Consider the following 16,413-nt stretch of genomic DNA (forward strand, 5'->3'; position numbering starts at 1 on the left):
GATACTGTAGTTTATAAACCTCAGGAAAAGCTCTGCTGACTAAACAAGACAAGACTCCTTATCAGGAAGCTTTTGACTTACACTTGTTGATGTTGTCAATATCGGCCTGCTCCGTGATAATGAGGGACAGCCCTTCCATCAGCAGCAGAGCCTTATGGTACCTCTGAATGGATGCTTCTCCATGATGGAACATCTCGTCCAGGGCTGCAGACTGTACCTGATAAAAAACCCACCACAATCAGATAAATATAATATTAAAACAAGAACGATTCCTTGAATAAAGTTATAGTAGAAACAGGAAAAAAAAACACACAGATCCATGATGAGCTAACAATTCCAGATAAGACACTTGCTCCTATAAAGAAATAAAAAGCTTTTTATCAAAGTTTAGAAGATGGACTGCAAGCACAAGCAAAGAAATTTGGATGAAGCTTGCTTTATCGCCATCTGTCATTGGTGGTGACTTTCAAGATGAATTTAGCCAGTCGTTATGTAGTCGACTCCCTGGGCATTTGGCTCTAATCAGTAACATTTTCATTTCTGCCTGATTCATGGTATCTAATTTGATCTTTGATTACGTGTATTTTTGCACATCAGGTTACTGCTACTGGATGACTGTGCAAGAATTATACATTCACAGAGCAGCGAGTATCCCCAGCACTTTTAGAGGACTGAATAGAGAAGTAACAATGCTTCACCAACCTAATCACCATCCACTTATTTCTTCTGAGGCTGACATTATTTCCCACAAATCACTAATACATCCACAGGGCACTGGTAGGAGTGCAGAGCCATACCAAATAAATTAATAGAAGGAAAGGTGTGCAGGTACTGTCCTACCTGTCAGTGGTCCTAACTTTGTTTTTGCGGGGGGGCACTTTAAAAAGGCAGGTGGCACGGTGGCGCAGTGGTAGCGCTGCTGCTTCGCAGTAAGGCGACCCGGGTTTGCTTCCCAGGTCCTCCTTGCGTGAAGTTTGCATGTTCTCCCCGTGTCTGCGTGGGTTTCCTCCCACAGTCCAAAGACATGCAGGTTAGGTGCATTGGCAATCCTAAATTGTCCCTGGTGTGTGCTTGGCGTGTAGGTGTGTGTGCCCTGCGGTGGGCTGGCGTCCTGCCTGGGGTTTGTTCCTGCCTTGTGCCCTGTACTGGCCGGGATTGGCTCACACAGACCCCCCATGACCCTGTAGTTAGGATATAGTGCGTTGGGAAATGACTGATTGACTTTAAAAAGGCAGGTACAACAGTACAATTCCAAATGATCCCAACACCCAATGGACTGAAAACATTTCTTGACTTAGAAGCAAATCAGTTCAAGAAATAAATAAACCAAAACCATGTATCATGTCAGGAGCTAAAATGTTAGAATCAGCAGTCCATTACTGAACTATAATTATTAATTTAGCACACGCCTCTACCCAAAGTAATTTACACCACTCGGTATACAAGTTTTATTTGACATGAGCATACAGAATATTTTCACATTTCATCTAAATAAATAGCCGGACTAGGGTGTGCAATATTTAGAAGTCACAGAGCATAACTAATGATGTGAGTAAAAGCCAAGAATTAATCTGTCAATGTTTGGATCTTCTACTACTGTGCACAGACATCGACTACTGCCCTAAACAGAAAATGTAATTAGATCGCAGAGAGCTGCTATATTGCGAGTGACTCAGTGGTGTGAGAATGTATTAGAAGTTGAATTTGCCAGTAATGGATTTAACTGTGATAACTGACATACTGTAATAGGCACGTAAAGGCTGATGGAGCAAACATTTATATTCACATGACACCTCACCCGATGTTCTTATTTAGTATTTTGATTAGGTTTAGGTAGGAGTGGTGTTCTTCAATAATCTGATTGTCAAGTGAAATGAAATGGGCTCCGAGAATCTATTTACAAGATCCATCAATGACAACAACTCGCAAACCCCACAGGTATAAAAATGCAAAATCATCATTACACACCATCTGGATTGTATGGCTGTAGATGAGCCTCTCCGCTGTAAAGCTGTTGATCCTGTCCATCAGCTTTTGCTTGTCGTAGAAGAAACGCTGCAGCCGAGCACTGAGGGCACGGCAGGAGGTCACACTTGACTTGTACAATTCGTTCAGTTTCTTCACCACTGAGGAGGAGGAGGAGGAGGAGATGTCAGATAAAAATAAAATAATCGGCTGGGCACTATGAGATAAAGAAAAAGCCTAGAGCATCATTTCATCTACCAGGCTGGGATTATCAGGGTTAATCTACAAGATTACAAAGTACTTTATTTTGCTATACCAGATTAAGAACATTAATAAATACATACGTAACATAAATAAGGCATAGTCTTTAGATAACATTGCCCTGAGATGGGCTTATGGCATCTTTGATTTATTTCTTAATTTATTAACTGCTCATGTCAATAACAGCCCCAGTGAGGAGGCAGAAGATGACCCATTGAATTAATGCTTTCCGATTATGCCGCCTACTCACACGAAGGATTAAAAGATAAACCTATTTGGTTACCCACATGAAGACCAAAAGCGGACTTCTTACGATCCCATTTGCCTGCCTGTGCTATGAAAGCCTGCACATACCGTAGAGTTTGTATACTACAGATGTCCACAAGTAAATGAGAGCATTTCATGATATCACAATGAAAACTTCAGCAATAAAAGAAAAAAACAACACAGTCTTCAAAATGAAGTCAAAGTCTTACTAAAGGGTAGCAAATGATTCAGGACCTTACTACTATTTTAGGACCTTACTTAATAAATACAGAATATATATATATATATATATATATATATATATATATATATATATATATATATATATATATATATATATATATATATATATATATATATCTCTATATATAATCTTCATTTGGATCTTGATCTTTGTTTGTCTGCGAATGAATTAGAAGCAGCAGCACTAGATGGCAGTAGAGAGACAGCTAAAACATAGGCATTGCATTAAGAATCTCCTCCAGGCTTATACTACTGAAGACTGTAGTACGCCAGTCACACCTCAAAACACAGACATTCAAACTAAACAAATTGTTGTGCTTTAAATTAACTAAAGAGATCTTCATTTAGATCTTGATCTTTGTCTGCCCGCGAATTCCACGCATTTGTAGACCACCTTTCAGTTTAGTACGTTGTTGTTACTTACGGATGTCAAAAATGTGCCAGAATAACGAAAGGGGTGGGGGACAGTGTTACGCTGGTTAGCTCCTGAGGCCTGGTTAGAGAATTAGATTGCCGAAGATAAAAGGTACGTGCCTATGTAACATATAAGTGAAAGAAAGACAGTGGGTAAAATGAATCACAGTTGTACCGTGGCTTGCTCACATGTCAGTGAAGTGATCCCTATTTATGCTTTAAAGAGCCTGGATACCTATGTGTCCCCCTTTTATAACCATTGCTCTGTGTATATTGCCTTACTCTTTGGATTGCCACAAAGCAACCTGCGAGATTGGAGAAAGGTTGAGAAGACATCGTGAGAGGAAACGATAGCGTCGTGAAAACTAGATGGACTGTGAACGGACACAAGCAGAAATGCTCCTACACCACCACATAATTAAGATTCGGTCAGTGATTCTGAGTAGGCCGTTCCTATTGAATCAATATCCAAGGGTTTTCTTTTGTAATTTTGTTTCCCTTATAAAAAAATCATAATGCTGTGCGACGAAGGGCATATATATTATAAATACTACTATGAAAAGCTTCCAAGCTTTTATTTTATGAGTGATGTATGAGAGACTTATTTTTTACTTTTCAGTACACTTTTTAACTTAATAGAAGTGAGGTTTTTAAAAAGTATATTATATATATATATCAGTAACGGTGCCCTTCACGATAATGTGCAGTGAATCCTCTTTACTTGAGTGTTCATAGTTTTCATCCTCTTTCTTTCTCTGTTTATCACTCATTTGCTCAGAGGTTGATGTGCCTGCTGCTTCCTGAGCAGCTTTTCTTTTCTCCACACTAGTGGCCTGCTGCTTCTCTTCTTTCATTGGCATCTTTTGGCATTAAAACTGATTAAGTCAGTGTTTGTGCTGCAATTACTTAGTATGTTTTCTTGAATTATTTACTTAAGCTGGCACTTATATCTTCAATCTCCCTCAAGAATGATTTAAGATATGAAGAGGTGGCAAAGGTGGTAGGGATGAGAACGGCTCCCGTGCCACAACAACGCCCTGCTGACCGCTGCCAAGAGTTGATTCTACAATAAAATAAAATAAAAATAAAAAGAGGAATAACCCTGGAGGTCAATCACTGGGGTGAAAGCCGATAGTAGATGTCACGTAGTATATGTGTAGCAAGTTTTAGGTTAATAGGTCAAACGGTTTGCGAGCAACAGGTGATTTAAAATCCTGGACAGCCAAATGAACAGCCACGGTAATGTATTATATAGAAATTATATATTATTTTCAACTTTTCAGTCTTGTGTTTGTTTTAGTATAATTTTGTAATCAATATTTTAATACAGTACTTCCTTTAATATTTCTATCCGTTACTAGCGCTATCTATTGGTGAAATCTTGAATTCTTCTTCATATGAAAATTTCATTTCTTAATTAACATGGACTAATTGATTAATTAGTCAAACTGATTATTGATTTGTGTATTGTCATCGGAAGTGAGTTAAGTGTGCAAAATTTCAAGTCATTTGGACAAAAGGAAGTAGGTTAAATATCAATTACAAGACTTGTACCAGATAACAAGCAGGTGAAGTTAAAAGAAGAGTGGTAAAAAAAAAATGTTTAATGTGATGGGTGTTTCTCTGAATAGTAAAATCAATGGATGTTTGGTGGTGCCGTGCTTAATGCTGCTGCCTCACAACTCCACAGACTTACCAAAGACATGTGCATTAAGCTAAATGTTCCATGCTTCAGTGTGTTTAGACCACAACATGGTCCCAGACTTGAGTCTAGTGCTGCTGGGATAGACATTCAGTGCTTTACCACTGCAGGAACTTTTCCAGGATTCAGAAACTTTTAGAAACACAGAAACCTCTGAAGCATTCCTGCTGCACGGACAGTGGGGCATTTGGAGTTCCTGGTACTTTTTCCGCTCCAGGTTATAAACTTTTTATTCAACCATGAAATATCGTAGGCTGGCCTTAGGCAATGAATTGTGCTAATTGGTTGACCACAATCACTGGTGTCATCTTACAAATCTGTTACAAGTTTGGACTTTGCAGAGTTATCAGTGAAAATGGAGCGCTGAACTTTGCATCATCGAATCACTCTTCATAGCAGCCTTTGCCTCCCTAGTGCACAGTGCATGTACCAAATTGAAGTAATAATCTCCCCCGGAAGTTGCAATCACTATCCAACAAGGAAGGTGGGGGGTTGGAATTTGGTCCTCCATGAAACTCAAATCACGCTGCACTTCACACCGCCTCACTCTTCTTACCCATCTTCCTGGTGCGCTGCATCGATGCCATGTGGGTTGGGGGTCCAACGTGAACTCACAAACACTTGACTTTCCCATGTCACATATTCTGCATAAAGGTTACAGTTCCTGTTGTGTGGTGGGAATACAAAACAGGGTCAGGGACCACAAGTGGCCCAGGGTCTACATCATACGGGAGCTTACTGGTTCCTGAAAACAAAGTTCTTGTGGTTGGAAAGCGTCAAGTGACTTCTCATAAACCCACAGCTGGACAGGCGAGTTGAAAAATAGATAAGGGATCAGTTCTTGCAAAATATTTTTGAATCGCACTGCATAAAACAATTTTGGAAAACAAATTAGATTTTGCAAAACTCACTCTCAATTTTTATCTGCTCACCTTGCTTGACAGCTGTCGAGGGGCACAGCCGACCTTGCTTAATTTGCTCCATAGCAGTGTGTAAGGAGGCCGACAACAGCTCAGCTGTCTTCATATATAAAACTAGCTGTTCGGCGTAGCTGTAAAAGCAGAAGAGACAAAACTGCCTGTTAGAGAAAACGACAATCAGAGGCAAACAAATGTTTATGATGATGAGGATGATAATGATGTTTATGAATGAACAGCCAAGACTGACACTCACTAATGGAAAACTGAAAATAAAGGTCTTATCACCTGTCACTTATTATGTTAAAAATACTTGAGAAAAATGTGTGTATTATGAGATACCTCTACACTCATACGACATGAAAAAAAAAATAAAAAGGCAGATGACACTAATAATTAGTTAGTTAGTTTTTTTTCTAAATTATAATAAAGAGAAATATACCCCTTGTATAAAACATACAGTAAAGTTTCCATGAATGAGAAGTTTTAAAAACCAGCTAACAACAACAGATAAAATGTCCTTTCACCAAAGCCCTGATTTATTAGACCTATTCTGAGCTTTTGAGTAGAAGCAATCAAATCAGTATTTAATCAAGCGATTGACTTTGTACTGGTGCTCTGGCTCACTGCAGTAAAGAGACATCTGGCAGCACTTACCTCCACTCCCGGCTCAGAAGACTAATCTGATCAGCAACTACACTCTCCTGCAATTGGAAAGCCTCTGCGGTGGAGCAGGTCTCAGCCACGTAGCCCTTGTTACCAGCAATCTCCATCACACACTGCACGAAGGACAGCATAAAGCTCAAGTTGCCAAGAATTTCTGTGTGTTCTTGCTGTGGAAAAAACAAGCAAAAAAATGAAAACTAAGCAATGCCTTGTTGCATGTGTTTGACTTAGCACAAAAGGGATGCATCATATAAAAAATGATCACGATATTACTTCTTTGTTTTTTATGTTATCAAAAACAAGAACCATTTAAAATGAGAAATTTAGGTGAAATATGAGTTGTTAATGAAAACACAAAAATGTTCCAATAAGAAAATAAGCTCGCCAACTCCCCGTGCCTGCGATACGTGCTAGCCTCTTTGCACTTCTGCCACTCGCATATGGGGATGCGGATGTACAATTTAACCAGATTTTTATTTTAATGGGAATTGTCACATATGCATCAACGTAACGTATAATTTCCCGTGATTGAACAAGTTCCCATGTAAGTTTAAATTTGGGCACAGTTTTATTTTACCATAGTGACTTGAAGACAAGTGTCTTTGGTGATAAAGAATATTCGGGTTAGGCTTAGGGTTAGTGCGGTTCTACCGCTTGCGTATGGGGATGCGGATTTACAATTTAAACAGATTGTTATTTTCATGAGAATTGTTACATAAGCATAATAGAACTATTCTAAATTATAGCAAGTAATTAACCATATTAAAAAAGATTAAAACGTAATAATTTAAAAAGTAAATTATGTTTCATGTTGCATTAAGAGTTATTCGTTGTGTAATACGATTTTGTTCTGTTTGGCTTTGAAATTAACATGCAAGTACTTTTTAAACTTAAACTTTTACTGTAAAACTTCAGTAAAAACAATTTTTTGAGTTACATTTTCATCAATATTGCTTTGAATTGTGATTCTTTGTTTGGACTTTCATCGTGACAACACAACGTGTAACTGCCTGTGAATGAATATCGTTGCTTTCTCTTTATTAAATAAAATGACTTTTTCGAATCTTTGGCTCTGAGATTTGTTAATTGTCTTTGCAAAAGCTATTCTAACAGGAAACTGTTAATGTTTTAACAAGAATGGCATATCTCAAGATCTCCTTTGTTGTCTAATGTTATCCCCTGAAGATGTACTACATTACCTTTCTTGGATACATCATTCTTTCTACAGTAATTTGTGCGGTGAAAGACCGGACGGTGTTCAGGATATTGTAAGTTGATGTTTTCATTTTCTGCATGATCACCACCAACTGTTCCAGGCCACGAAGTGGTTGACTCAGGTTAATTAAACTGGTCAGTAGATAGAATACTGTCTGAATATTTGTGAAATACCAACAAAACTGCAAATATTTACTCATGCCCTTTATTGTCCAGATACCGCTCAATGCTTTGATGGATGACAACTGAAATATATAGATACATTTATAGACAGTACTTTGAGAGCAGTGGGAAATCATGAAGGGGTAAGCAAAAACAAACTGGAGTCTGAAAAGCAAAACCCATGGGTATACTTGACGTTTCTCACCATGCTTGGGTTATTAATATAAGGCCGTTCTTGTTTTATGCTTTCTGCCTAAGTGTGAATGACCTTAACTTGGCTGGCAGTAAATCAGTGCATGATTGTATATATAAAGCACATAGATCTATATAAGTGCCACTGTTCTGAGAAGAATAACTATAGCCGCTTTTCCAATGCATAGTACGGCACAATACGGTTCAGTACAGCTCACTTTTGCGGGGCTTTCCACTGGGAACAGTACCTGGTACCTGGTCCTTTTTTTAGTACCACCTCAGCCGAGGTTCCAAGCGTGCCGAACCTTTACCAAAATGTGACGTGTAAACTCTGCTGGTCACTGATTGGCCGGAGAAAATCCTCATTACTGCGTCACTGAACTTGCGACACGAGACACAACAGACCCGCGAAGGTTCGAACTGGTTTTAACCAAAAATGGCTGTTCCGTGGTCTGTTGAGGAAGTAAAGACGTTCCTCTCGTTGGTAGCCGAGGAGCGGATCCAGCGAGAGCTGGATGGGGCGACGCGGAATGAAAAAATTTTCCAGGAGGTCGCTCAGCTCTTGGCCGCACACGGCTACCATAGGACTTACAAACACTGTAGGGACAAGTTAAAAAAAAAATGAAGAGCGAGCAGTAGAGGCGGCGCAACTATAACGACACGTGAATAATCGCGCCCACTCTAAAGCGGTACTAAACTGCAGTCGAAACGCAAACCGAGCTGAACTGAGCCGAACCAAGGTGAGCTGTACTGAACCGTGTCGTGCCGTACTATGCAGTGGAAAAGCGGCTTTAATTACGTACACTGTACTGTATAACAAACCTGACCTTCAATTCTTAATTTCACATAAACAAACCCCACTAGGGGGGTTCCACAAGGTTCACCATCTTTGCAGATCTGATGTATGAGACTGTCCACTGTGCCCATTTTCTATTCATTTTTTGCCAAATTAATTTTTGTCAAATATGAAATTAGGCAGAACAAAAAAACTAAGCAGAAGACACCTGCATCACTAGTATCCTGGATTTACTAAGTAATTGTAATTGTGCCATAGTGCACTTTTTAAATGACATAAGCTGGCACAGTAGTATTGTGCTCTACATTTGGTGGATTGTAGTACCTGGCAACACACCGCTGTCACCCCAAATGCACCATGGGCAGTCCTGTGCAGCCACCTTGCACTCTTCCTAGACCTCACCAGCTGGACTACTACCATTTACTTTTGCTGTATTAAGTCATTCAAGTGCACTAGGGTTGTTAAACTTCCTTAAGGAGTGTTGATGGATTCCATGATTCCCCATTTCCAACAATCTCCCTATAACAAGGATGTTGTGTCTAACAAAGCAGACAAACAACAAACACTAGCTGCTCCATACAACTAAGTAAAATGCTTTATGACTAGTGTTTAAATAAATAAATAATGGTTGCTCTCTGCTTCAATGCAAGCTTATTTTATTTTGTAATTGCTTATTTTCAACCATTCTCTCACCTCCATCAGTGTTTCCTCGGGCAGCTCAGGAACTTCAAAAGTGACCATTCCTTCTAAATTAATGGAAGCTGGGTCAGCAAAGCCATAACGAATGCCACAAGGGCCCTCAAAACCATCCAGGTATGTTCCAGCCAGAAGTTGTCTGCTGTTAAAGGAACCTCCAGAACTCACTGAGCTAGAAGATCCAGCTGCAAGGGAATACAGTGGTAAATAACACAAAAGAATGAGAGAAGTGTATGCATACAAAGCTTTTACTCTTGATGTGCCCAGTGACTTTCAGTTTAAAGTTGACTCTTTAAATATGAGGGGGAGTCAAGCTAAAGTAAGAAAATGGAACAAACCTTAACAAAACTGAAAATGTCATTTCTCAATGGAGTCTCCGCACTTCTCATGCACTTGCGCCACATGCCTGGAGGTACATGGATTCAGCAGACTAAAAAGGTTTTGTCTTGTCCTCGCCAACCACTTGTGCACCTGAGTCATTGTTGAACACTACATGCCGAGGGGCACTACAGTCACTAGTGCAAGTTAGTGGGACTTGCTGGAGACCAATGTGAAGCCTGCTATTCAATCCAGGTGGCAGTGCCAGCTGGCCCAGTGATAAGGACGCCAAGGCCTGTCTGGAGAAAGTGAAGTTTGAGGTATCGCCACATACTCCTTATTCACCAGATTGGGCAACGTGTGATTTCCACCTTTTTGGACTGCTAAAAAAACATCTCGGTGGTCATTGATTCAAGACAGATGACGCCGTGAAGAAAGCAGTGCACGAGTGGCTGCGAGGACGAGACAAAACCTTTTAGACTGCTGGCACTTAAAGGCAGGTAGGTAGCACGAGTTTATTCACCCGAGTTACTGTTAAACACTACAAGCCAAGGGGCACTACAGTGACTAGTACAAGTTACTGTGACTTGCTGGAGACCAATATGAAGCCTGCTATTCAATCCAGGTGGTGGCGGCACCTACCCACACATTGTTAAGAACACCAAGGCTTGTCTGGAGAAACTAAAGTTTAAGGTATTGCCACATCCTCCTTACTTGCCAGATTGGGCAACGTGTGATTTCGACCATTTTTGGACCACTAAAAAAACATCTGGGTGGTTGTTGATTCAAGACAGATGACGACATGAAGAAAGTGGTAAACGAGTGGTTGTGAGGATGAGACAAAACCTTTTAGTCTGCTGGCACTTAAAGGCAGGTGGTGCAAATTCATTCAGCAGGGAGGAGACTACGCTGAGGAATGACATTACCAAGTTTTTTTAAGGTTCATTCCATTTTCTAACTTTAGCTTGAATCCCCCTCGTATTTAACATTGTGAAAAAATTTTAAGTATCCCAATAACCACTGCAGGCTTTTGTAGTTCCTAAATAACACCCTTCACAAAATACATCACTGACCCAAAACCCCTCATTTTGTCAAAGTGCTTTTAACAATAGCGACAATCAATATGAAGCTAGTGAACAATCTGCAGATATTGGTTCTTTAACTCATTCAAACTGCTTAGTAGAATCAATCAATGGTGTCCTAATACACCATTTGTCATGCTAAAATAAAATTTCATAGATCTTGAAAGATGGCAAATGCATATATTATTTAGGATGAAAATAACTTGTTCTGTCTAGTGAAGGAGATGAATGCTTTAAATAAATGATGGGAATTTGTAAAGGTCAATGACTAAACATTTTAAAATCCTACACTAAATAAAACTTTAGTGACAGAAGAAATACAATAAAAACTTGCACAGGAAAAGTACCGTGAGAATATGTGCCTAGCAAACGTCTACAGAGTTGGAGGGGGTCATCGCTCGGTCTCGATTTTCAGAGATGTAGCTGCCCAGGAGACATGCTGATTTGTTTGCCTAGCAGTGTGACAGCTTACTGTCTGAACACTGAATCATGCAAAATGTACTTTTCTCTTTTATTATACTGGGAACAAAGGGTTAATACTACACAGCTCACTCGACCTGGTGTTTACACAGAAATTAACTACAGCCTCCCATTACATACATAATTAATAGCAGAATTACCTAACGAGCCCTGTTCAGCCTTGTAAACATGTCAGTCTTTTCCATTTCCTTTTAATTAAGAGCATTTTATCCTTTCCTTCGTCTAAAAGCCTTCCTTGCTCAAGTACAGTAAACAAATAAAAATGGCAAAATTAAAGATGAAAAAGAAAAAAAAAAAAACCTTCTGAATTTCATCTGATAAGGACTTTCCAGTCAAGACAATATTCACATGGCAATGTCTGGGAACCCGAGGGATGGGAACAAGGTCTGATCTTCCCGAGAATATTGAGGGCACATCCAGAACTAAAAACAGCCTCAACACCAATGGACTTCCCACCACCTCTGATGGATACGCCCGTGTTGAGGGCACCTGGAGATGAGACCTCTGACTGGTTGTCAGAATGTACAGGGTTCAGTTAAGAGCAGGGGCCACATTCACGAATTACAGAAAGCAGTCTGTCTGTATGCCAAAGGATGTGTGCCGCTTGCTCTAAACAGCAACAGATCACAGGATCTATCAGAGAGGTAAAGTAAAGTGAAGGAATTGAAACAAACAATTCAATAAATGTTTTACACCGAGATCAAAGGGGGCACGAGATTCAGATGGAAGTGTGCTTTCCACCACATCTACTGGAGCTCCTCACTGGAAACCAGATCTAAAGTGACAGCTTCAGTCCACTGAGCACCGACGATTGTTTTCAAGACTTCAGTAACGTTAAACTACTATTGACTGCTTTACCTGTGCACAAGGTCAAACCACACTCGTTGTAAACTGTTAAACTGTAAAACGGATCAGTAATAAAATTGGCCAATTGACTACCAGCTTATAAAGCATAAAAGCTATAGATTTTGTGTCACGAGCTGATGTTTTGTTAGTTTGTCACTCAAAATTGTGCACTAAAGCTACAATGACAACAGCAATTTACCTCATGCAAACCTGGCAGACAAAGAAAAAATAGCTAATTTGGTGTTCTAGGTTTAGCTTTGACGTGATTTGTCTTTTGTCTAGTGTCCCGTGCTTAATTACAGGCAATTATCCTATTTCGTTTATGAAAAGAAGTGTGATTTCCTTTTCTTCATCCAAGTCTATGGGCCACACAGAAAAGTTAGTAAAATTATTCTAAAAAAGCGTTTACAAGTCTCTTCAATTATTGGCTTTGTCTCCAAAGTGTAGCCTAAGACTAATTATCCATCCGTTATCCAACCCGCTATATCCTAACTACAGGGTCACGGGGGTCTGCTGGAGCCAACACAGGGCACAAGGCAGGAAATAAACCCTGGGCAGAGTGCCAGCCCACCTCAGAGAAGGTTAGTTTGCCTGCCTGGTGCTAAGCAGGGTGAACGATCCAGTAATCTCCTCGCGTCCTGACAAAAGTCAGCCTAAGACTAATTAAAATAACAAAAAAATGAAAGCTTCTCTGTGGGTAAAGGCAGGTATTTAACACTTGCAAAGATGACTGTTTGATGTCCTTCTGTTTCTCATTTTATTGGGCCACATATCAATAGGCAGCTGGGGCTTCAAGTAATGAGAATGGCGTATTTGCTGTTGGCTAGCGATACCACCCTTATGGTCTCATCCTAATTGAGTGTTTGAGAGACAAGTATGAAGGAGTCATGGTGTATAAATCTAAACTTTCAGTTTCTGCCCAATTATAATTTGGCCCAAAGTGGAGGAATTCAAGCAGGTGGCGCAATTCTTTAAGAGACAAGTCATTTTTTGAAGTAATGGTTTTGGCTTATTTTCCGGTACAACTGTCTAGCAGAAGCCAGAATAAGTGAGTCAACAAGTTATGTTATGAAGTGAACTGTTCAAGAATATCGGTTGATGGTATACGACATGTAAACCAGCGGCTGATATTCACCACAGGGATAAAAAGGTTAGGCAGAGATATTCAATAAAAGGTTACCTGAGAACATTCTGGTCCGAAGACTTTGTGGTGGTGTGCTACCACTGGGTGGAGATCCGACAGTAAAAACCACAGGAGTCGGGCTTCCAGAACCCACAACCATTGCTCCATATGGCTGGCTAGCAGATGGTGCTGCAAGAAAAGAGAGCAGCTAGTCAGTGTAGTAGTCAAATTGACATTACTAATCGGCTTGACGAAAACTCAAGTCAAAGGACACATTTTTTATCATAAAAACATGGCTTCACTGAGCGCAATTTCTCTTTATTAGTCTATTAAATAAGATATTTAATAAAAAATCCTTAGCAATGACATTTACACCAAAAATATGGAAATGGGAGTCAACATTCTTAAACGTCTTTGTGCTTATAGATGGCAGGAGGCCTAGTTATGCCTTCTTAATATCCTGCAATGCTCCTAACAGCATTGACCTCATGCTGTTACGCACCCACAGAAATTTACAGAAAATGATAAATTCAACATTGCCTTCCAACATGTTGTTTTTGACAGTATTTCACTTTACAATGGATACCACCAAAGCCTCAATAACTTTGAGGTATTGTGAAGGCTGCATGCCCACAAGTATGCCAAACAAAAAGGAGGATGAATAGAACAATCCAGGACTGTACCTGTTGTGTCCATGGCTCTCTCTGTGTTCAGACTTTCATTGCTGCCACCATCAATGATGTGACCACCACCAAAAGCTGCTTTTAACAACATTTCGGAAAGTCTTCCAGCACTAAGAGATCTAAAAAAGAAAAATGCAAGGGTGATTTTTTTTTTTTTTAAAAACACCTCACATAATCAAAATTTTAGGTGGTCTTGATAAACAGTATGACATCAGTTTTCTTTTTCTGTTTGCTACACTTTAATCATCTTCCGAGAAAAAAGAACAAAAAAGAATATCAAAATACTAACTAAACACGGTATTTGAAACATAACGATAAGATAACACAGTGAATGATACGTTCTTATCATTTTGTATTCAAAACCCTTATGCTTTTACAACTTAATAAGGACAAAGGAGGCTGCCTTTCTAAAATGAAATGCTTTATGGGAAATAGTTAAACAGCAAGGTGCTAAGATAAAGTTCTAGTCAATTACACACATCTAACACATGTAAAATGATAAATAAAGCAAAAAATTATAAGTACCAGTGCAATGCATTAAACAAACAAGTGCGACCAACACATCCTGTCCTGACAACACAACTCTGATGTCCAGAAGACCAAGAACATACGGGATTAAGGGCAACATGTAAATAGCTGGGCACCACAGTGGCACAGTGGTAGTGCTGCTGCCTCGCAGTTAGGAGAGCTGGGTTCGCTTCCCGGGTCCTCCCTGCATGGAGTTCGCATGTTCTCCCCGTGTCTGTGTGGGTTTCCTCCCACACTCCAAACACATGCGGGTTAGGTGGATTGGCGATTCTAAATTGGCCTAGTGTGTGCTTGGTGTGTGGGTGTGTTTGTGTGTGTCCTGCGGTGGTTTGGCACCTTGCTTGGGATTGGTTCCTGCCTTGAGCCCTGTGTTGGCTGGGATTGGCTCCAGCAGACCCCCGTGACCCTGTGTTCGGATTCAGCGGGTTGGAAAATGGATGGATGGACGGATGTAAATAGCTCAGTAGTCAGCATGACTTTGCTAAAATGACAAGAGTAACCGTGAGCAAAGCATACTTACTAATATTAAGTCTCTTGAAGAATCGAGGGCAGAGGTTTGTGCTTAGTATCATCCTGTCCGCATGCCCAAATTAAAAAAAAAAACACTAGTAAGCCTACTCAGCTAAGCTGGTTAGCAAACGCCTTCTTGTGGGCATCATTTATAAATGGCTGTACCAATCAGGATTGCTCCTGTTTTCAAGGTTTATTTTCCTGGGCTTGATTCTATTTTAAGGATGAAGGTTTAAGTTCTACATCATTTATTTCCTCCCCAACTCCCAAGTATGGGCCTTTAGCTCTTGACAGCTGTAAGCTAAGCAGTACCAAGCCATGCCCAATATGACAGGCCACAGTGTATGCTGACAGTCAAAGGAGGAAGAATCTTAGACAATTTCATCCTCCTTTCAAACAATTATATTCAGAATTGGCCAAAACATTCCAATACATTCTAAGATACTGAAGACAGCCGGCATATATATATTTTTATCAAAAAAAATAAAAAAAACTTTGTTCAGAAACTGCTCTCACTAATTAAATTAATCTGCACCTCTCGATTCAAAGTTATCTGACTAGGCAAGTTTTGAAAACACGGATTTAAAAAACCCTTCTCAGCACTGTGCTCATCAATATCCACCATGCAGCCAGGTAAAAAGGAGAGGAAATGCATGTCTGAAAGGAACATCACGCTTCCTTTACCTGCCAAAAGCTTTGCCTTCTTCTGCAGGCCTTGTGCCGAGGCCAGGATGCTGGCAGTGAAGCTGACTCATGTTCTTCAGATCTGGTACGGTCCTGTTCCGAGTCGGTGTCAGCACAAGACCTTTTTGTGTTAGGAAAGCAATCAGGTTTTGTGAGCTCGGTGGTTTGGAAAACTCGAAAGGAGGCATAGCCTGTGATGACAATCAGAACAAATCCATGTTAGAAATGGCAGGAAAACACATATTCATAGATTTTAAAGATTTAAATATTATATACATACCTACACACAGATACATAAATAACATGTTTTTATAATTATATATATAAAAAATATGTAATTATATATATACTAGCTGAAATACCCAGTGTTGCCTGGGAAGAAAATAAAGTGTTTTTTTTTTTTTTTAAATTGTTTGAGAAAAATATAATTTAAATAAAAAAAAATAATTTAATAATAAAAATATATTAACTAACAATGAAGACTCACTAATGTGCTTGTCTTGCGATCTTGTATGTATGTTATCATCCAGTTGACGCTCAGTTCTGGCCAACTCCATTTAATTTCAAAAACACCTGGGGCCTCATGTACTGTATAACGGCGTGCGTAGAACTCGCACTATAACATGGCATAAGCACAAAAGCCGAAATGTGCTTACGCACAGA

The 16,413-nt window shown here is 39.7% G+C and overlaps 1 protein-coding gene across 1 annotated transcript in view; it reads right to left on the reverse strand.

Moving 5' to 3' along the window:
• LOC120540891 (serine/threonine-protein kinase ULK1-like) overlaps positions 1-16,413 on the reverse strand; it is a 99,374-nt gene that overhangs the window by 3,695 nt on the left and 79,266 nt on the right. The window contains exons 19-26 of the mRNA XM_039772041.1: positions 15,751-15,941; positions 14,029-14,147; positions 13,403-13,534; positions 9,494-9,681; positions 6,427-6,602; positions 5,785-5,903; positions 1,969-2,126; positions 82-217 (exon numbers count right to left, since the gene is read on the reverse strand). Coding sequence (XP_039627975.1) covers positions 82-217; positions 1,969-2,126; positions 5,785-5,903; positions 6,427-6,602; positions 9,494-9,681; positions 13,403-13,534; positions 14,029-14,147; positions 15,751-15,941 — 1,219 coding nt within the window. The remainder of the gene's footprint in view (positions 1-81; positions 218-1,968; positions 2,127-5,784; positions 5,904-6,426; positions 6,603-9,493; positions 9,682-13,402; positions 13,535-14,028; positions 14,148-15,750; positions 15,942-16,413) is intronic.

This window comes from Polypterus senegalus, chromosome 12 (assembly GCF_016835505.1).
Source record: "Polypterus senegalus isolate Bchr_013 chromosome 12, ASM1683550v1, whole genome shotgun sequence".
Lineage (NCBI taxonomy): Eukaryota > Metazoa > Chordata > Cladistia > Polypteriformes > Polypteridae > Polypterus > Polypterus senegalus.